Below are 20,054 nucleotides of genomic sequence, written 5' to 3' on the forward strand. Positions count from 1 at the left end.
CTGCGAGTAGAAGGAACAAAGTTGAGTTCTTTTCTAATAGAACTGTGGATGTACAGGTCAGTCCACATTTAACAGCTTCTAGGGGAATGATCACTTCAATAAATCACTTCTACTCACTGGAAGTTTACTTTGTCCACTTGAAATCTTGTCTCAAAAATCCCAGAAGTCAGTACTCTGCATCGCAGCAGATCCTGTAAAAGACAGCAAGCTCTATAGAATCGGAGTCCAAGGCACTGCAATCAGATGCCATAAGTTTTGTATGCATGAGGAATTGGTTTGTATGGTAAAATGTGGTCTAAGCACTGAACACCTGAATCAAATACAAGCAAGCCTTTAAAACAAACATTTAATACAGGAACATTTAATGACGCATTTCCCATTGCTGTTCCATTAGGCAGCAACTCAAAGCAAGGCATATTATTTTATCTGTAGCAGTCAGCCTCAAAGGTTGAAGCATCACTGAACAAGAGAAACTCATTAATTGCAATGCCTGTGTAATAAGAAAAAAATGAAGGTCCAATGTACCTGATCTGAGGGAGTGTAATCACTCTGCTTCACAATGTCAATCTTGTCCAGAAAGCTGGAAGAATAAAGGAGGAAAGTTATGATACAGGATGTAGGCCAGTTGCAGCACTCAGGGTGGGAGACACTGTAGTTCCACTGCCAGCCAGCAGAGGACGCAGTGCCTGCCAGGGGCCCGAACAGTGACATGCAGTGAGTCACCAGCTCATTCAGCTGTACACACTATAGTTGAAGGAGCTGCTCTAGTACAAGGATGGAGGGGCTGGGAAGGAACACCCCCCCACAAAAAAATTGCTACGGCTCTTCTGGTAAAGTGACCATGAAAGGCATACCTGAACACAAACAAAAAGCAAGTCAAAGGAACAATTCTACATCCAAAATTCTTGAACAAGCACAAAAATAGCTTGTTTAGTGGTAACATGAAATACTTTCAGCAGGATTGCTCTTGCAGTGTATCACGCATGATGTTGCTCATTAGCAGCCAAACCCAGGGAGCGCTGTTCAAAAGGCTGAGCAGGGCCACTGCCTGCCAAGAGCTACCGTAACTCGAATTCACATCAGGTGTCCTTCTTGGGGGACATTTGTCCAAGATGCAAAGAGTGGTATGCTCAAATTACTGCTTAAAGTGATCGGGGAGACCAAAGGAGCCCCTGACCCAGTGCCGTGCCGGTGGCTGAGTTTGCCAAACAGCAGCAAGGAACCGTCAGGGCAGGTGAAGAGGCCAAGATATGCAACCCCTCAGATAAGGAATGTGCCATGGAGGGGTGGAATGTGACAGGAAGGCTGCAGCTCAGGAGTAGAGGCATGCAGAGGGGTGTAGCGGCAGACAGGTCATAAGACAGATGAGGCTCCGCACACCCCCACGGCTCTGAAGTCATGCCCGCAGTTAAAAATCCAGCTACATGAGCTCAATTATAGACGTTCCCTCTATTAATAGAGGCACTCCAATAATAGTGCTCCCTGCTAGTCAAATTAAATAGTAGCGTCTGCTCTAGTAACAGCTCAAGCACCGGATAGTGTGGCTGCGATGCTTGCAAGGGGGTTGTTTGGGCCCTGCTGCGCGCACATGCACACACCTTTTAGGGACCAAGTTATAGTTGCAATTCTCCCATTTTGCTGGTCTCAAATTTGGGCAAAGTACAAAAAAGATACCTCTGGCAACATGTACATTTCCTTTAAAAGACTAATTGATCCATTCATACAGTGGTGCTGAGATTTACTACACCATGAATCATATGCCTTGTTCCTACATTTCCTCTGTTAGATAATCAGTCCAGCCACAGAATGAGAAATGAAGTCTCATGCTGCACAAAAAAAATGCACATGGTACACAAATTGCCTCTGGACTGTTAGGCCAGCGTGAACCATCAGGTTCTGCATCATTCCACTGAACAGCTGATATGACTTGCTAGAGAAGTCTCTCAGCACTCATGATCATCTCTGAAAACAAAAGGTGGATGTACCGAATTAAGACCTCTACTACAACCTTCCCAGACATACCAGCTGCTCCTTTGCAGCACATCAGCACAGTGCCCCCATTGCTAGTGCAAAGACAGACAGTCAGTCAAAGCACTGTGGAACACATCCACAGAGAGCCTGGATGACTGGCAACATCAGCCCTTTCACCATGTGCTTTTAACTAAGATCCCATCTACAGAGACGAATGATGGATAGTGACTTTACAAAAGGGAACCATGACCCATGAGTTGCACTACATCATGGGCAGGATGCACACCATTCAATGGGCAAAGCTGTACACCGAAGTGTGTCACGGAATGAAAGAGTAAAGCTAGAGGGAGTCGCAGCCTCAGCAAACACTATTGCTCATACATTCTGAAACGTATACATGCACACACGGTCCCTGATTTACAAGGGTTCGGCTTAACGATGGCAAGCTGGTGATAGACATTTATTAGAAGCCATACTTTGAATTTTTTTCCCGGGCAAGTGATACTCTTGCAATGCTGGGCAGTGATCTGCATCTCCCGGTCTGCCACACAATTGCATTTTGTGCATCCATAATGCCACAGAAACGCCCATCTGCATCTCTTGCTACTGATGAGAGCAGGAAGGCAATTACTTGAGGAGAAACCAAGGATGAAGGCAGCAAGCCCATAATGGCCATTGCATATATGCTAGGCTATGATGTTTGGTAGGCTAGGTGTATTAAATGCATTCAACTTACGATGGATTTCATGGAACAATCCTAAATCAGGGACCACCTGTCTAAACTTAAACGGGTAGGAAAAGTACTTTGAAGCACAACTCATGTCAGTTACAGTATTTCTGCAGATTCAGTCATTTCCCCCCCTTACAAGAACAATTGAGGGCAAGAACCTTGCTCACGCATACTACAGCAGGAGGGATTCACACCAGGCACCTTTAGGTCTTTGGATTTCAAAAGCAGCAGGTGTAAAAACACTACACTATGCTACCTGGTCCCATTATTGCATTCTGTGGATGATGTGCTCTGCCAGGTTTAACAAATGAGTTCATTTCTAGCTTTAGGCCACAAAACTAGTTTGTCCACAGCTTGATTCTCTAGGGCTGGTGAGGACTTTTGAAAATTTGCTTTCTGTACAAAGCACCATTATGGTATGCTTTGGATATTACCATGACTTGCATGCATTTTTTGAAAAGACCAGCAGGTTCTTTTAAGTTTCCTTTGGGATTCTTCATTTTCTCCAATTGATAAACTTATTCCAAAATGAAAGTGTGTGACTTGGAACACTTACTGAATGAGCATAAAGTCTATTCCAAATACAAAGGCGTGCATGCAGTCAAATGTTTGTTTTCATTCTTAATTGTTTCAGAACATTTAAACATGTTTTGTTTTTACATTTAAATAAGTTTGAAACCAGAAAAATTTCAGGCCATTGGGTTCCAAAACACTTGACACTTTTGTCTTTTAAGCAATAAGTCATCAATACTTGGGACAGCTGGTAGCATAGTACTGACTTCAGCTGCTCCCTTTGGATTTGAAGGTTGCCAGTTTTAATCTCACCTACTGCTGTAACACCACTGAGGAAGCTAAACCCTCACTTTAAACTGCAGCAGTAAAAATTAGAAGTGGGTAAAGTAGTTTAACAGATGTGGTAGCCAAGAACATTCAGTTGAGCTAAAAGTTCTACCTTTTAATGTAAAAAAATCTGATGCTCCATTTATTCATTCAGAATATCTTAGGGCTTCTGAACCAGAAGCTCAATTTCATGCCAATGTTAGCTTATATTAAGTGAAAGGATCAAAAAACATTGAGCACTGTAAAAAGAAAAGAAAAGATGCATTAAATCAGTCACTTAAGTTAGACCTCCCTCTTTTGGTGTCAACTGCCACATCATGGGAACAAATTGCTTGTCCATTCTGACTTTACTGCCTACCAGGTTAAGGAGACTTAATTTAGACATTTGGTGTAAATGTGGCAATTCTCAGTGGGTGCATCTAAGAATCTGAGATACTCAAAATCTCTCCCTGAAGCACATTTCTAGCTCTGCATTCTGTTGTGGTGACAAGAAACTGCACCACAACAGTACAGAGCAACATAGACAAGCAGTAGAAATTGACCTATAAGGGAACGAACGAGCGCACACGCACACGCACACGCACACGCACACACAAACCCCCCCCCCCCCCCCACCAACCAAGCTACTTGTTCAAAACAGTTTGACAGTGGGGTGTCATTGCTTTTGTGTTGGTTTGCCAATAATGGTTTCAGACAAGCAAAACCTTGCAAGTCCTTTCCCTCAAACTAGCTTTTTTAAAAACCCAGAAGCCCTCCGTGTGCACAGCCCGAGCGACACCTGGCACTGGGATCAGAGAGCACGTGGGCACTATGTCAGCTAGCTGCTTATACGACAGCACCAAGCTGCAAAGCTGATAATGGTCTCACCATCCATTTATCTTGTTAAGGTAACAGTATCAGCAATCTGGATTACTGGGCTTGAGGGACAGGATGGAAAGGGACTCTCCTAACCCTGCCATGATACGGCGAGAATGTTGACACAGGCTGAATGGACGTCATGGGGAGCCATAACTTAAAGTCAAGGCGAAAGCCAGGCTCTGAGCCGTTAACGTGACGCACAGCACGTAAACACTCTTGCTAACAAACATCTGTCTGCATCACACTTAGAGGGGGAGAAGGAGGAAAAAAAAACGTCCTGTACGTAGCTGATGCAACTGTCAGGGGCCTCGTTTCTCAGAACACATCCAGGGCTCTGCACGCAGCCCTTGGCAGGTGACAGGAAACCAGGAGAGCCAGTTGACAAGAGTGGAGCCGAGGAAACTGGCCAGTGCATGCGAAAGCGTGTCTTCGTGTACAATTTAGAAACTCGATCTACCCGTCTGACTTCAACTGTCAAACTTTTTTTTATAAAAAAAAAAAAAAAAGTTTGCCATTAACTGCTCCAGTTTACACTTCATGCGAAAGAAAGTTAGCATAGTAGCCTTTATCTTGTTTCTACCCTGCTTTCCCAGATTCCAAAGAGGGAGGGCAGGTACAAGTAAGGAGGCCCAGGGGAAGGCAGCAGACCCCAATACCAAGGAGGGCTCAAGTCAACTGCCTGACTTATTGACCACACATGTAAATCTGAGAAACAAACATTGTACACTTGATTCTTCCAGGAAAGGCCCTAGAGCACCACAAACCACCTGGTAAAGTGACGAGGGTTACAAAGGCTCCCCACATAGCAAGGAAACTTGCAGTACTTGAGGGGCAATGATCGTTTCCCCAACCATGGTGACTCATGTGCTTCAAAAATTTACAGTTACAGAAGCTCATCATCAAGTATCATTTGATACTAATGCTTTGGTAATGTACCCCTGCCAAAAAAAAAAAATCCCTTGAAACCAGAGATCAAGACCACTTCCATTAATGGAATAACAGATTGAGCAAAAATGTTGTTTCATGTGAAGCCACTAGAGTCAAGTATCCAGCTACACCAACTGACTTCACAAGGTGCTGATCCCCCTCACCACACACAGCTAGAACACACCTCTCCAGAAGTTAGCCTGACAGTGAAAAGGCGTGCGCGCGAGAGAGAGAGCGCGCCAGAGCTGTGTCTGACATTACAGAACAGCTCCAAAAATAGCTCCCTGGCGCCCTGGCCTCCAGCTTGGTTGCCATGGTGACAGAACCATAGGCACTATAAATAGACTATCAGCTCCAAATCTTGTGTGACTGGAGTGGGGCCAGAGTGAGCCAGAGAAGGGAGGGAAGAGAAAGAAACAAAGGGAGGGTAGAAGAGAGGGATCATCAAGGAAGAGGCAGCTGGGAGAGCTGAAGGTGGTGGGGGCTGGGAAGGGGGAGGTCTCCAAAACAAGTATTATTTCTTAGCCTGTTTTCTCCCCAAACCAACTGACTTTCACCCACTTGGTGTGGGATTTTTGAGGCAATGCAGAAGTACTTTTATGGTACTATACTCAAACCCATAACGTTCAGGTAGCAAGCCAAGGTCCTTACTGCTGTTCTAACAATTTAAAAAGGGCAGAAACCCCTAAGGAAATTACATAAAGGTGGATGCATCTAAAAGGTATGGACAGTATGTTGGGGGGGGCAGTTACTGCATAACAGTAACTTGTTGATTAAACATGTACATTGTCTGTGCTTAGGTTCTGCAGAAGCAACATGACCAAAAATGCAGCTGGACACAAAAGGTTTGAGGCTGCCATTAGATTGTGTGTCATACACACAGTTAAAATAACCTCTAGGATTCAAGAAACTTCTTCCCCAGCCCCTTTTCCAGTGAAATCTCACCCTCACTCCCTCCCCCAACCAATGACTCAGTCCCAGCCATTTTCTGTCACTGCAGAGACGCTACTACACACACAAAAAAGCTGATGGGGATGGTACACCGCATAGGTACCGTCACAACACTGCCTTGCCTCCTTGAGTGTGGTGACCAAGGTGCTGCTGCAGAGAGCCCCATGTCCCCTGACCGCCTCTCCAGCAGGATCCATTTCCTCTGCATCCCTGCATATTTTCCACGATGAGAAGAGAGGGTTCCCTGACAACAGTGGCCTGCCTCCCTGCGCTGGCTCACCATCTCAACCATTCTTGCATTGTCTCCAGGCATCTCCCCTACGGTGCCTATTCCGCACTACCTCAGTATTTTGATCAAGTTGTTCTTAAACTTAAACAATTTGTCATGATTTCAAATTACAGCTGCAATCTCAAATCAGGACTGCATATTTGCATTTTAAAATAAAAAAATCATTGCCATCCTATTAATTTGCATTCCAGATAATTACACTGGCAAGACCGCAAATAATGGGGGGGGTCTTCTCATACAGATTGTAGACCACCACCACCACGTACTCTGCAGATGGTTAAGAGGATTTATTTTATCATTTCCATAAGCACCATATTCAGTGCAGATCTGCAGCCATCTGAAACCTCTAATAAATGAAAATGTTTAGGTGTCCATCTCATACTTAAAAAGCAGTTTAGTTAGGCATTTGGATATGGGACTAAAATACATCCACTGTCTAAAAGCAAGGTTATCATGAAAATGTTAATCTGAAATACAAGCTTAACATTTGTATAAGATATTGGCTTTAAAATGAGATCAATTGTCAATTTAAGGTCCCAAAAGGAAAAACTTAAAATGAAGTTTTGTAACAAGCTAGTAAAATACTGAAGAAATGTTTAAATTGTAAGATAGTTTAACAACTTTAAGCCCAGCACACAAAAAGTCTTCAGATACAAGACCCTTTAACATTCCAGGCCTAACAGTACCAGTTTCCACAACCTTTGTTACTGGCAAAAAGTGAATAGATGTTCTACTAAAAAAGCCCCCTACATGAGTGCATGATAAATCTCTGCATAATCCAGTGTGTAAAGTCAGAGAAGACTATTTGACCATCTGTGCTTAAATACATAAACCCAGTGAATCAGTTTGTTGGCTTTATGTTAAAGATTTACTCTGAATTTTAAAAAATTCCTTTATTTGAACACACATTCACTTTTAAAATATTGTTTTAAGGTTTTTTTTGCACCCCATATGTCCTTTTACTATGCTAAATTTGGCTATTTGGCTTTGGCCAGGCTCTGCAAACGGTGTTTGGTACAAATGACTCAACAGCAGCATCTTGGAAAGCGAGTGTGGAAGGAACCGAAAGAGCCAAAAACAGAAACACAGAGCTGTTTCTAACCAAAGGTTGAGCTCCAATTGTGGGGAGTCATTTTATAAAATTAGACTGGCTGCTACATAGCACTAAATTACATCCCCTAGTATTTCTCACAATGAAACATTCAGCTCATCTTTGTCCTGTTCAGGCAGTAACAGTTGTATTTTCTAGCAGTAAGATAGTCACTCTATTAAGACTGCATTCTAAGCACTAGGAAAAAAAGTTCACTTGAGCCATTGGATTTCTACCAAAAAGCCAAATTTCACATAAATGTGTGTTTTGACCACTGTTTGAAAGGTCAATGATTAGGTTAAAATATTTTCACATCCCAACATCAAGTTGCCTTCCTTGTTACATTAAGGTGTTAAAATGGTAATCGCAACCATTTTCCCAGAATTCCAGGACCTGGAGTGAGATTTTTAAACCCCTCTCCCAGAAGCCATAAGGTTCATCCAGCCATTGGTGAAAAATTTTGCATTCATTTCACTCATTTGACAAGAATCTTAGATGGAATATGCACATTTTCCAAAATGGAAAAATGTTAACTACCTGACATTGTGTTTTAAAAGTGAAGATTGTCAATTCTTTTGTGCTCCATTTTAAAGCACCTTAGTCTTTGGAAGTACAGCTTCAGTATACAGCATTTGCCATTAAAACATGTTGCTCAAACCATTTATCCATGTTCAGCCTGTTAATGAATTTAAAATGCAAGCTAATTAACTTACTGCAACATTTTCACAGGAAAGACCGCGTTGTTACGGTACACAAACTTGCTTTAAGACCATAAGTATCTTAACCCTACAAAACTTTCTCCAATACAGCTGTATGGTATTGAAAGCACACACACACACACACACACACACACACACACACACACACACACACACACACACACCTGATCATTTAAAAACCTAAAATTAAGAGTTTCAAAGTCTACAGGCATACCTCTGCAGTATTAGCTACTTCAATATATTTAGCAGATTTTTTCCAAAGCAGTGTACATCTCAGAAAATGTGATGCAGTTTCCTTCACCACATGCACTGATCACCACACAAGTAGCAGCATAAAACTACCAGAATACTGACGATTCCCAATCACCTTCCTAATGTTTGATAAACATTTACATTGCAGGACTGCCGCGTAAAAGATTGATCCAACCACGATCATGAATAAAGGCATTTCTCAATGAGTGAAAAGGAATCTCAGACCAAACTTAAAATGGATTTAGTAAAACATTCTGGGCAACAACTTTTCACCTATTGATGCTAAAAAATCCCATAGCCAAAATTCAGAGTGATTTGTTTTTAGCCCCCCCCCCAGAAATTTCAGGACTTCCTTAGTCAGGTCACTTATTTTACCCCACTGCATACTGTCAGCAGATTTTCTACAGGAACAGTTCCTCTTCCTCTACAGAGAGTAAACTGTCACAGAGGCTAAAAACATACCAGGCACATCTTTGACAAGGAATTCACCTGGTTTTCAGAGACATTTAAAAAGTGACCTCTGATATTTAATGAAAGCAAACCAGTGAGTGGCCCCTTTTTACCACAAGTCACTGCAAACCTGGGTGCCTGCTCTGTATGTACCTTTTACCACCACCACCTTAAGTTGACCAGACTTGCAGCCTATAATAGGTATGATTTTAACCACTGTATTGTAATTTGGCATTTTGTCTAGTATACACCATGAAAGAACCACATTCAATACTATGAAGGGAAACAATCAGGCAAAATTTTTATATTCAATAGAGAGTGCCTGGGTTAAAGAGGGCTGGTTACCCACCATTAGTTTAGGTTGTTGGGATAGTTTGGTACATCAAATTGGTGAGAATCTAGAACCAAATTCTCCACATGTACAAAACCAAAATTGAAACAAAACCATGTTGGGTGGGAAGGGATCCTTTGTAAGTGGAAAGAAACTTCACACATCTAAAAAGCAAAACAAGACATTTGGTCAATGAAGCTGAAGTCAGTAACTTTGTGGGGGAGGGGTGCATGCGTGCATGTGGACATCCAAACCCAGGAGCCACAGAACATGTATGCTGCTAGTACATTGCATGGACTTGTTCAATACTGGGCTCAGGCTGAACCATTAATAACCCTGTAGGTCATTTTGCATTCCTCTTATGCCAGAGAATGATATGAATGCCATCAACTTTCCACTAGTACTGTATCCTTGGAGAACCCCAAGCACTGATACAGGCTTCCACTGTGGTCCTATTCAGTTAAGGAACTTTATGGTTTTCAATAAGGAAGACAGAGGAACATCCTCCAGCCATATTAACCAAAATAAAATCTTAAACCCTGTGAGAGAAACCTTAGCATGCTGTAGTATACATGTGACATACTAGTTCACAATAGCAATGACATGGCCTGGGACTGTCTAGCCAAGGCATTACATTTTATGCAGTTTCCCCCCCCCCCCCCAAAAGTCTGTAGGACTTGCAACCTTTAATGCAAGAACACAAGATAAGACAACACCAACAACCCACACAGTCACAGACAAGGACACATACACACAGATAATATACTGAGCACTGAGTCACAGGAGGCATGCACAAGTGTTTTTTTTTTTTTTTTTTTTAAAAACTGTAAGCTGAAGGTTTGTGTGCCTCCAAACACATTTCTCTCACAACCTCAATTCATCATCCCACAGCAGGGGTGCCATTAACAGCCAAAAAAGGGCAAAGGGTGCAAGGGCCCCACATTTGTCTTGAGCCACAAGGAACACTATGGAGTAGACACCTTCGCCAGTGTTGAGTCTATCATTCTCCCTCTGCAGTGATCCCAGACTATAAATAGCTTTCCCTCTTGCTTTCTCTGCCTCCCCCATTTACATAAGCACACAGTGGGGGGGGGGGGGGGGGCACTTCCGGTCTGGCTGCTCAGCCCAACACAAGATCCTCAAGGGCTGTTGGGTGTGGGAGGGAGGCGTTCGGTACCCCAGAATGCAGGAAACCCCTCTAGCCTTGCAGGCTGCAAAACAGTCAGTCACCTGGTGATCACAGCACAGCCTTCAAGATGTAAAATTCACACATACTGCTATGAAGTGCTAAGGACTTCATTTTAAATGCCCCTGCCTTACAGGAACTGAGGTCACATGACTGTGGCATGCCTCAGAGGCAGGAGAGAGCAAGTGAGATCAAACTGTGGATAAGGCAGAGCGAAGAGGGGCTGTGCAAAGGAAGGTGGCTGCACTCTTCTCCTGCCCAAAGTGCTGACAGACAAGAGGCAACACCCTTTCACTCCTGCAATGACAGGACACACGTTGCCTGTCACTTGCGTTAGACATACGACTGAGAAGGGCCCCACATCTGCAAGTTCATGCATGCTGCCATTATCGTGTTTTTCGCTTCTCCTACTCATTAGTAAGCAGCACTAGCCAACCATGGAATTGGCTTCTTACATGTGCTACAGTACTTCCACAATCCAAAAACAGCAGTTGGGTCTTCTAGAACCCAAAGGTTTTGTTCTTGAGGGACACAGCAAACAGAAGAGCAGCAGTCAGTACTTACTACTGTGCACAGTCGATCAGCTGGTACTCGTTTGACCTCTCGAAGCAGGCTTTCACCCCTTCGTCTTGCCAAAGAATCTTCGTGTGTTCATAGAACTCCTGTTGAAGACAGAGGGAAGTGCTCTACATAAACCTGGTCATGGGCCTGGCAAATATCTCAGCAGCACAAGTCTGACTTTGCTTGGTTTCAAAGACAAATGAGCCAAAAGCACAGCAAGTACATTCAATTGCAATGTTAGAAAAGTTCATTCAACAAGCCTTGCTGTTTCATGGTGTCATCTCAGTTCTGACTTCAGTGACTCAAATCTCAGATCCACTAGAGTAAATAACCAGAGACCAACATTACCATTAACAATAATGTATGCTGGTTCTTTTTCAGCAAAGACAGACATGTGAGTTTTCATAATGCTGAACTTTTGTGTTAACACCATTAATGACTTTTTACCCATTTAAGTTGACAGTGGCGTGCATGTAGGAGATCTTAGAGGTTCTCTGTACCACCATTTAAAGCTACACCCTTTCCCAAAAAAGCACTCAAGTGTCACACCAACAGAGGACTTCTTTATAATCAGTCACATGCACTTTTGGGGGGGGGGGGCAAATCACCAGTAACTCCTTATTGCATTACTGGGCCAACCCACATCCCTCTGTGCTGCAGTTGAATGCTGCATTGTTCCTTTCTGTCCAAAGGCTTTTTCACATGGCAATGCCTTCAACTTTTTTGCAATCAAAGATGATCTTAAAGCAGAGACAGAAAGATGCATTCACTTCAGACATGCATCAGGAGCTAAAAGACTTCACATAGCACTGTACACAATTAAAAGGCAAATACCAACATACCATGTATAGTAGATTAGCAGTAGGAGTATAGAAAATTTAGCCAATTACAAAATGCCAAAGGCTAAAATTCCCAATTGCCCCCTCCCCACATGTATACACACACAAGAATATCTGCACATTTAAAGGGCAACACAAAAAGGCATTAGTTCTAATATTTGGTCCTTTTTAACAGATTAATATAACAACCTTATGAACTGAACTAATACATGTTGCATTATATAGCAAAAGGCTTAGATGTGGCTTTCAAGTTGGCCCAGTCTGCATGCTCCATCCATATTTGGGCGGGTTTTCTCCAGGTGGGCCACCTTCCTCCCAGTCCAAAGACAGTCAAAGTTCCTTGAAATGAATTACCTTTGCATGGGAAGGAAAGATTGCTTGGACTGCAATGGACTTGCCTCCTATCTAGGGTATACTCTGTCTAGCATAATGGCCTGCAATTGAGATCTAGCCCACCACAACCATGCAAGCAACTGAAATTTAATTTCTATACTTTATCAAAAACTTCAAAAGGCTTGTTATTGGCAGGTGTTGTGTCCAACAGGGTACTGACCAAACAGTGTGAACCCCCTACTATAAAGAAATGGATAAAAAGAAAAGCCTATAATGCTGAATGGATGGGCTTGGTAGGAAGCACTGCATGACACCCTGTATGCAGAGATCATGTTAAAGTATACCCTGCATCAGTAGCAGGGTTTGGAAATTAATGGAAGCTAAATTCAGACACCAGCAGAGCATGAGGATGTTGACATACAGGAGTGTTAAAGGGTCCTAAAAGGCTGTTACAGCTCATATGAGTATCCATCCTGCATCTTAAAACACAGGAATGTACCATTTATTTCTATTTATAACAGGAAAACAATAACTGCTTGTTTCCCCTACAGGGGGAGGGGAGAGAAGGAAAAAAAAAAAATCTTGAAACATTTCTTGCGTTCTCAAGCCCACTGCAATCCAGACATGCATCAGTGAAAGGAACATGGTGAGGCTGAGCAGCCCCCAGAGTTGTAGACAGAGACCTCCTCTTATACTCTTCATTTTAAGATGGACAAGGGAGGAAAAGTGGAGCAAGAATATGGAATGCTACTGGGGGCTCAAGCTGCCTTATTTAACATACAGGTGAATACAAAGAGTACATAAACATCTAGGCAGAGAAAATAGGATTTTATGGCAGGGAATTTTAAAAGGCCACTAAAATTGAAACCTGTTACAGTCTGAGGAACAAGACTGTCATATTATATAATGACATTGTTAGCATTAGTTTGGACAAGCTACATACCTTTCAGATGAACCCATTCATACTTTTCTGGAAAATGTACATCAAGATTGCCATGATCTACAATACACATTAGCAGGAATGTACAGTGCAGTCTAGCAAAAGTTGTTCCAAATTAGAAGTGCATTAGAAGTTTTAGCTAATATGCATTTGAAAATGTTAAATCCTACAGTGGTAAAGTCATGTATACATGCAATCAATATGCAGCGACTACATTTGTCACTGAAGTAGAGCCAGTGACCAGATTTAATGAGCTAGTGTGTAAAATAGGATAAAGATAACACCAAGTCAACTGGTATCACTGCTTGCCATTAAAAAAAGTATTCACTGGCAACATTGTGATTAGAAAATTGTATATGGATAATGCAAGTACAGTAAGGTTAAAAGAACTCATAAAAGGTCCATCATAGTACTGGCTGAAAGACAGTATCATACACAATTCTATAAATAAGTCCAGCTGTGTATCACACACTAGGCAGACTGCAAAACTAGTGGCATCTGCCTTGAGTCACAGCTAATGACTCAGTTAGGGAGGTTTGATGTTTTTGACACTGCCATTTACACAGATAGGTAGATGGACTAGGGATCACCACATTTCAGCACAGGACGTTGTCCTCTGGCTTCAGAATAGTTCAAGACTTGACCTGTGATGGGGAAGACTCAGACCTCCCCAACATTCTTCTCCTTGCCTTAAATTGGCTTGCTCCATGTCTGTCCTTCCCTCCAATGAGGGCAAAGGAGATCTGTCAACCAGTCAAACTGGTTCCCACCAGGCCCTGGGGGGCAGTGCTGAAGAGAGGGTGGGGCAGCTGCCTATCAGGCTGGGCTGAGGCCACATTATCTACTCTCACTGAGTAGAGTTACTGTGCGCGCATGCGCACACACACACACACACACACACACACACACACACACTTCCATAAGCGCCACTTCATCCTGCTTGTACAAACTCAAGACTGCTGGACACAATTTGATCAGTCAAACAAGGTGATTAACATTTATAGAACACCATACTACATAAGCAACATAAATATGTATTAAGTTATATACACAAAGCATAAAAACTAGAAGCTTTTGTTAATAGAAATTTAAAAAAAAAAAAATTTTCCACTGCAACACAGAAGTGGTCAAGAAGTTAGTGCACAAATATACAGGTCCGGGGGGGGAATGCATTACTACAATATCTAGCAGGGGTCATTGAATAGTTTTAAGATCCAAAAGTGACCTAATATTCCAGTGTTCAGGGGTCCTTTTCATATTTAGTGGCATACAATACTGTTTATTTTCATCTAAATAGCTTGAGAGGAATTTAACAGGTCAATGAAATGAGGTGTATAAATCCTCTTGCATAGCTTATCCTGAACTGCACAAGCAGTGAACTGGTGTAGCTGGCATATCACCAGCTAACAATATTTCACATAGAATCACATCCAACAGAACTAGAGATGTATTTGTCAAGAGCAGCACAGCTGTCCAACAAACCATTTAGAAACTATTCTGGTAGCAGTTGTGTCCTTGTCACCCAGTGCATCATCCAGTTTCACAGCTGCCTTCACTCAAGTCATTACAAGAATGCTAATTAACAAGAAAATTTTAATCACGGTATAGAAGACTCAAAGCCATACAAGGCAGTTGCCTGGAGCCCAGCAGAGAGCAGTCCTCCAGCCCTGCTATGCTTGCAGCCCCACAGGTGCCAGGGGAAGCTGCAGAAGCATGGCACAGGGGAATCCCAGAATGTCACAGTAACCATGAGGTGGGCTCCCAGAGGAGCATTAAAGGTTATTAAAATACAATAAGGGTTTAACAGGTGGCACATGATGCCATGGAATATGACTCAGGTGAGATACTCATTCAATTACCCTCCCAGGGGCAGGCATTTACCTGCTAATTACTGCAGTATAGCCCAAAGAGCTGGATGTCTCATCCAATTTCTAAGAAGCCACATCCCTATATATGTATGATTATATATGATCAAGCATGAAAATAGTTTTGAGGACACTTGTACCCCCATTAACCTTTTCTGTGACTGACTTAAAATAGTTATGCTGGGTGAGGACTAAGACTCTTGAGCCCCAGCCCTGGAGTAGGATGCTGTTCTTAGTGACATGTAGTAACAATGGCATTCTGGAAGACAAGGCATTAAATTTCTTACAGAAGCCTAGGGCTTTCAAGCAATTTTCTTGCATCCAATTTATAAGTCACTCTACACACCTTGAATGCATTTGAAGAATCATTCATTCATATGAATTTCATTCAGATTCTCTTGAGACCTGATCATATGGCTGAAGTTCACAAACTGAACCTGCATTCAACTACACATGCATTTGGTATGTTGGTATACATCTTATGTACAAAGTATAAAAAGGTAGACAAGATGATATACAGGATAAGTCCTCTAAGCCTTCAAACTTTTTCCAACCCTCTTTCACCAATGACACTGATCTAAGACCAGCTAGCAAAATCAGCCCCAGTTGATGGCAGCTGCATCACTTGGGGTTTGCTGATCTCAGCCAACCAGTTTCATTTATCAGATGCTTTTCTCTAAAGCTACTTCCAATGAACACTAGTCATCAGCTCACAGATCAAATTCACCAAGGTGACTTTTGTGTATCCAGCAGTGTCTTACAGTGGTTTGTCAGCCATGCACTAGTGAAACACTGTCACACAGAGGTGTGAGTCAGTCTACCTGAACAGATTCTTCCCATAGTCCAAAGAGATTTGAGAACCCATATGAAACCCATGCAGACAGGCAGCATTGCTGATGTGTCTGTAGGTATACTCACAGGTGTAAACTCAAAGTCTTTCTGGTTCACTAGATTGAGGATGTACTCAATTCGGAACTGGTTCTGTTGGCATGCTAGCTGGACAGGGGGTGTCAGCGTACTCATAGCTGTCACAATAGTCTGGGGGGGACAAAAGACAAGTAATTGTCAACACATTAGACAATTATATTTACCAAAACTTCAATTGCCATTTACTGAAATATTTTAAATTAAAAACATTTCATAGCAAGATTCATTGCCATTTATACCCTTTTAACACAGACAAAGCACAACTATTTCAGTTTCAAAACATGCTCAATGAAATTTAAAATTTCCAACATAAGCTAGTACCCAGAAATAACTGCTCAGACATTCAGTGAGTATAGAATTTATGGCAAAAGATCATGGACATGGCTTGTGATCAGCAAAGTGTCACACTGAAACAAGAACTCGACTGTGCTCTGTGCTAGAGGCAGTTCATGACTACTCCTCCCAACCAGGTGTGACTGGCAGAAGACTGAGCACTGGGAAGCTGCTGAACACAGTATGCAACTGGGCAGAGAAGTTCTCTTCTCCAGTGAAGGAAACAGCCATGCCTGGACAATGCTTCAAGTGTAAACTTCTATAATGGATGTACCGTAATATTCTCATGTTTCAAAGAAATTCATCTTACCTCAATGGCTTCTTTGATGTTATTTTTGATGTCCTGAATTTTTTGTTTTTTCTCTCTGCAAGGAGAAGTTGAATGAGATGGGACCAAAAAAGTCAACACAAAAACACTGCACAGTTCTGTTGGAGAAAGGCACAACTACTACATACCTTATGGTATGAAGTACACAAGCAAAGCTAGCAGTGTCATTTAGCAGAAATCAAAGCTAGGAAAAATTACTTCAAGGCATCATTAACCTGTGACCATACCTGCCAAAAAAGTTCATCTTAAATACTTGCAATACAAGTAGCATTTAAAATTAGAATACAAGGCCTTCAAGAGCAGCATTATCAAGGAAATGGGATGCCACTGAAGGCAGGGGGTTATTTTCTGCATTTCACTGAACTCACTTTTAGCAGTTTAACACTGGTTAAGATGGCAGCAATGAAAAGTAAAGAGGTAAGTGATTGATTACATAACCATCTCCCCATTCATGAAACAAATTTTACCATTACTGAGTTGGAAAGTTATACTAACCTAGTTCTGAAACCTGCACATCTTGAATTTAAAGCTTCTGAAGTCATGAAATCTGTATTGTGTGACATTGAGACATTCTCTACTCAGACTTTTGGCTGTAAAAGCAACCCCAACATGGCAGAAATGGGATCCCATGACCTGTTATACCTACTGCCTTTTCCCCCTCAAACCATGAGGCACTTCAGACTCAACAAAATATAGAAAGCTGTGGAAAAGTGACACATGAGGGAGGGAACAGTCCCAAGTTGTTGATATCCAGCCTCACACACCCTTTCCCTCAAACTCCTCTGACTACATCTGTAGTTTGTCAGATTTTAAGTTCTTGTAGCCAACAAAATCACACTTAAGGGAAATTCATTGTTATAGAAGTCCTAAACTTGAAAAATGCAACCATTTGACAAAATGCCTCCGATTACAGTCAGCAGTGCACTTAAACAATGGCAGCAAATTCTCCCCACGGAAGGCAGTGCTAGTGCCAGGCATCGCAGGGTGACAAAGTGGTGATTCATAACCAGTCAGGAATTTGTTGCATTGGTGGATAAGTTTTGGAGGGGGAAGTGTGGGACATGAAACTACAGCCATTCCCCAGGCTACTCTTAAAACCAGGGTTTTAACTGGGTGGGGGCACCCCACAAAAAGTTTTGATTTCAGCTTTCATACAATAAAAACTTCCAAAGGATTCAAATTTTAATACTGTGCCTAAGCTTAACGCAGTGTTTGATTTCTCCCTCTTAAATTTAAGAGGAATGACTGAAGATCTACTAGTTTCCAGAAAGAGGGTTCATTAAGCATTCTAACATATCTATGGACCTATGTCACACTGCAGCAGCATCATGAGTTTTGAACATCAAAGCACACTTATTCTGTGACCAAGATGCACTGCAGGACATGTTGGAACAAACTGATTGAGCTCGAGAGGTTTCAGTGTATACCCTTTCCATTATAGTGTTGCAACAGATTTTAGACTCGATGCTGTATTGATCATGAAGCAGACAATGTTGGCAAAAGCTTTAAAGAAGAAATTGACTTCTCATCTACATTTTCCTAAAATGGATTTTTTTTTTTTTTAAAAAAAGTCTTGTCAGGTAGACCTCGGAGTCCCAATGTGGGTTCAAGGCTTCACAAGTTCAGGCAAATCCACACAATCATCTGGAGCACAATCTGCAAAGAGGTCCCTTTAACATCAGCAGCTGGATTTGGGTTCAAAATGACATGCTGAAGTGTCTCATGACAACCTCTTCATTTCAAATGAATCTGGCAAAAGTGTGGTGACAAGTTCCTGTCCACGATTCTTAAAATTTTATAGTAATTCCACCACATTATTCTGCATTCTTTGATGCTTACTGGTGCTGCTAGTCTACCAGCAGACCGTATGGCAAAATACAGAACTGAATACATTTTGTAACATTCTTCACAGATCTTTATACCCTTGTTCCAGGATTTCCCTACAGGCAGGTATTAGATTGCCATAACCATTTTCCTATTCATAAGAATTTTTTGTCTAATGAAAAGTTGATATTTTACAAGTTAAAAGGGATACAACTTGCCAAAATGTAGTTTCAAAAATGCTATGTGAGGCAGCAGCTGACAAAAGTTGGTAGGTGTGGAAAATATCAAAGTAGAAAGGCATTGATGTTGCCTGACTTACCAGTTCTTAATCTTGATTGCTTAGACCTCTTGAAGTATCAAGCAGCTAACTAAAATTAGATGTTATGAATCTTGGCATCATATTTATTCTAGTACTGGACACCTATAACTTTGGCAAATTTGATTATCAAACACTATAGACACTGTACACTTGTGACAAAGGGCCCATAGCTTCAAGCTGCAGTCCAACAGAACCAGATGCTATGCAGAGATGCACAAGGCCAGGCCTACATAGCACATGGAACACACAGGGGCAAGAATTTGCACAAATGCATCAATTAGGCCACCATATAGTGGAGGGGTGCATAGTTCAGGGCAATATTGTGCCATTGTTGAAACCATGTTGGAAAGCACTTTATGCAAGTGAGCATTTTGTCAATTTGATCCTGTGATCTGTCAGAGGACAAAGGTACAGGTAACAAACCTTAACCCAGGGGAGAGGGGGGGGAGAAAAAAAAAAAAAAAAACCTTCAAGATTCTCCCTCAGTAGCTAACAAAATAAGTGTCTGAACTGTTTTATGCCACAAAACTATTAAGTGTTCCTATAATTGAGGTGAGGCACATTTGAGCCATTACCAGCAGAACCCAAGAGCCTTCTGGACTTTGTCATGCTTAAGCTTTAACTCTCCCCCCCCCTTTATACAAACTGGTCAACAAGGCAATGGGCCTTAGGGCATCAAAAGATTAACCAAAATAATTTAAGAGGTACAATGCTGCTTCACACTCAAAGCAAGCATTAAGGCTAGAAGAACCAAAAGTGATGGCACTAAGTCTAAAGAGACTCACTACAAGAAAGTTGGCATTTGTCAATTACACATATACCATGTGAAATATGGAGCAAAAGGTCATGCAAATACAAGGCCATTTTCAATTCTGCCCAGAGGGGGAAATTTCACTTGTTCTCCCACAAAAAAAAAAAAAAAAATCCTAAATACATTAACCACATTTAAAAAACAATGCATTTCTTGCACCACTGTTGTGAAATTGTCAGTATAAGGCCTAGGTTCACTCTCACACATGCACTTCCTGAACTACTCATCCCATACAGGGTCATAGGGAACTGGAGCCTAACCCAGCAACTCAGGGTGCAAGGCTGGAAGGGGACACACCCAGGACAGGATGCTAGTCTGTCGCAAGGCACCCCAAGTGGAACTTGAACCCCAGACCCACCAGAGAGCAGGACCTGGTCCAA

At 42.0% G+C, this 20,054-nt stretch overlaps 1 protein-coding gene across 2 annotated transcripts in view; it reads right to left on the reverse strand.

The window, feature by feature from the left end:
* Nucleotides 1–20,054, reverse strand: part of gnas (GNAS complex locus) — a 49,694-nt gene that overhangs the window by 2,264 nt on the left and 27,376 nt on the right. For both annotated transcript variants that reach the window (XM_029247816.1, XM_018742319.2), the window contains exons 3-7: nucleotides 16,703–16,757; nucleotides 16,051–16,170; nucleotides 11,159–11,256; nucleotides 526–580; nucleotides 118–191 (exon numbers count right to left, since the gene is read on the reverse strand). In XM_029247816.1, coding sequence (XP_029103649.1) covers nucleotides 118–191; nucleotides 526–580; nucleotides 11,159–11,256; nucleotides 16,051–16,170; nucleotides 16,703–16,757 — 402 coding nt within the window. The remainder of the gene's footprint in view (nucleotides 1–117; nucleotides 192–525; nucleotides 581–11,158; nucleotides 11,257–16,050; nucleotides 16,171–16,702; nucleotides 16,758–20,054) is intronic.

Source organism: Scleropages formosus, chromosome 22 (genome assembly GCF_900964775.1).
Source record: "Scleropages formosus chromosome 22, fSclFor1.1, whole genome shotgun sequence".
Taxonomy (NCBI): Eukaryota; Metazoa; Chordata; class Actinopteri; order Osteoglossiformes; family Osteoglossidae; genus Scleropages; species Scleropages formosus.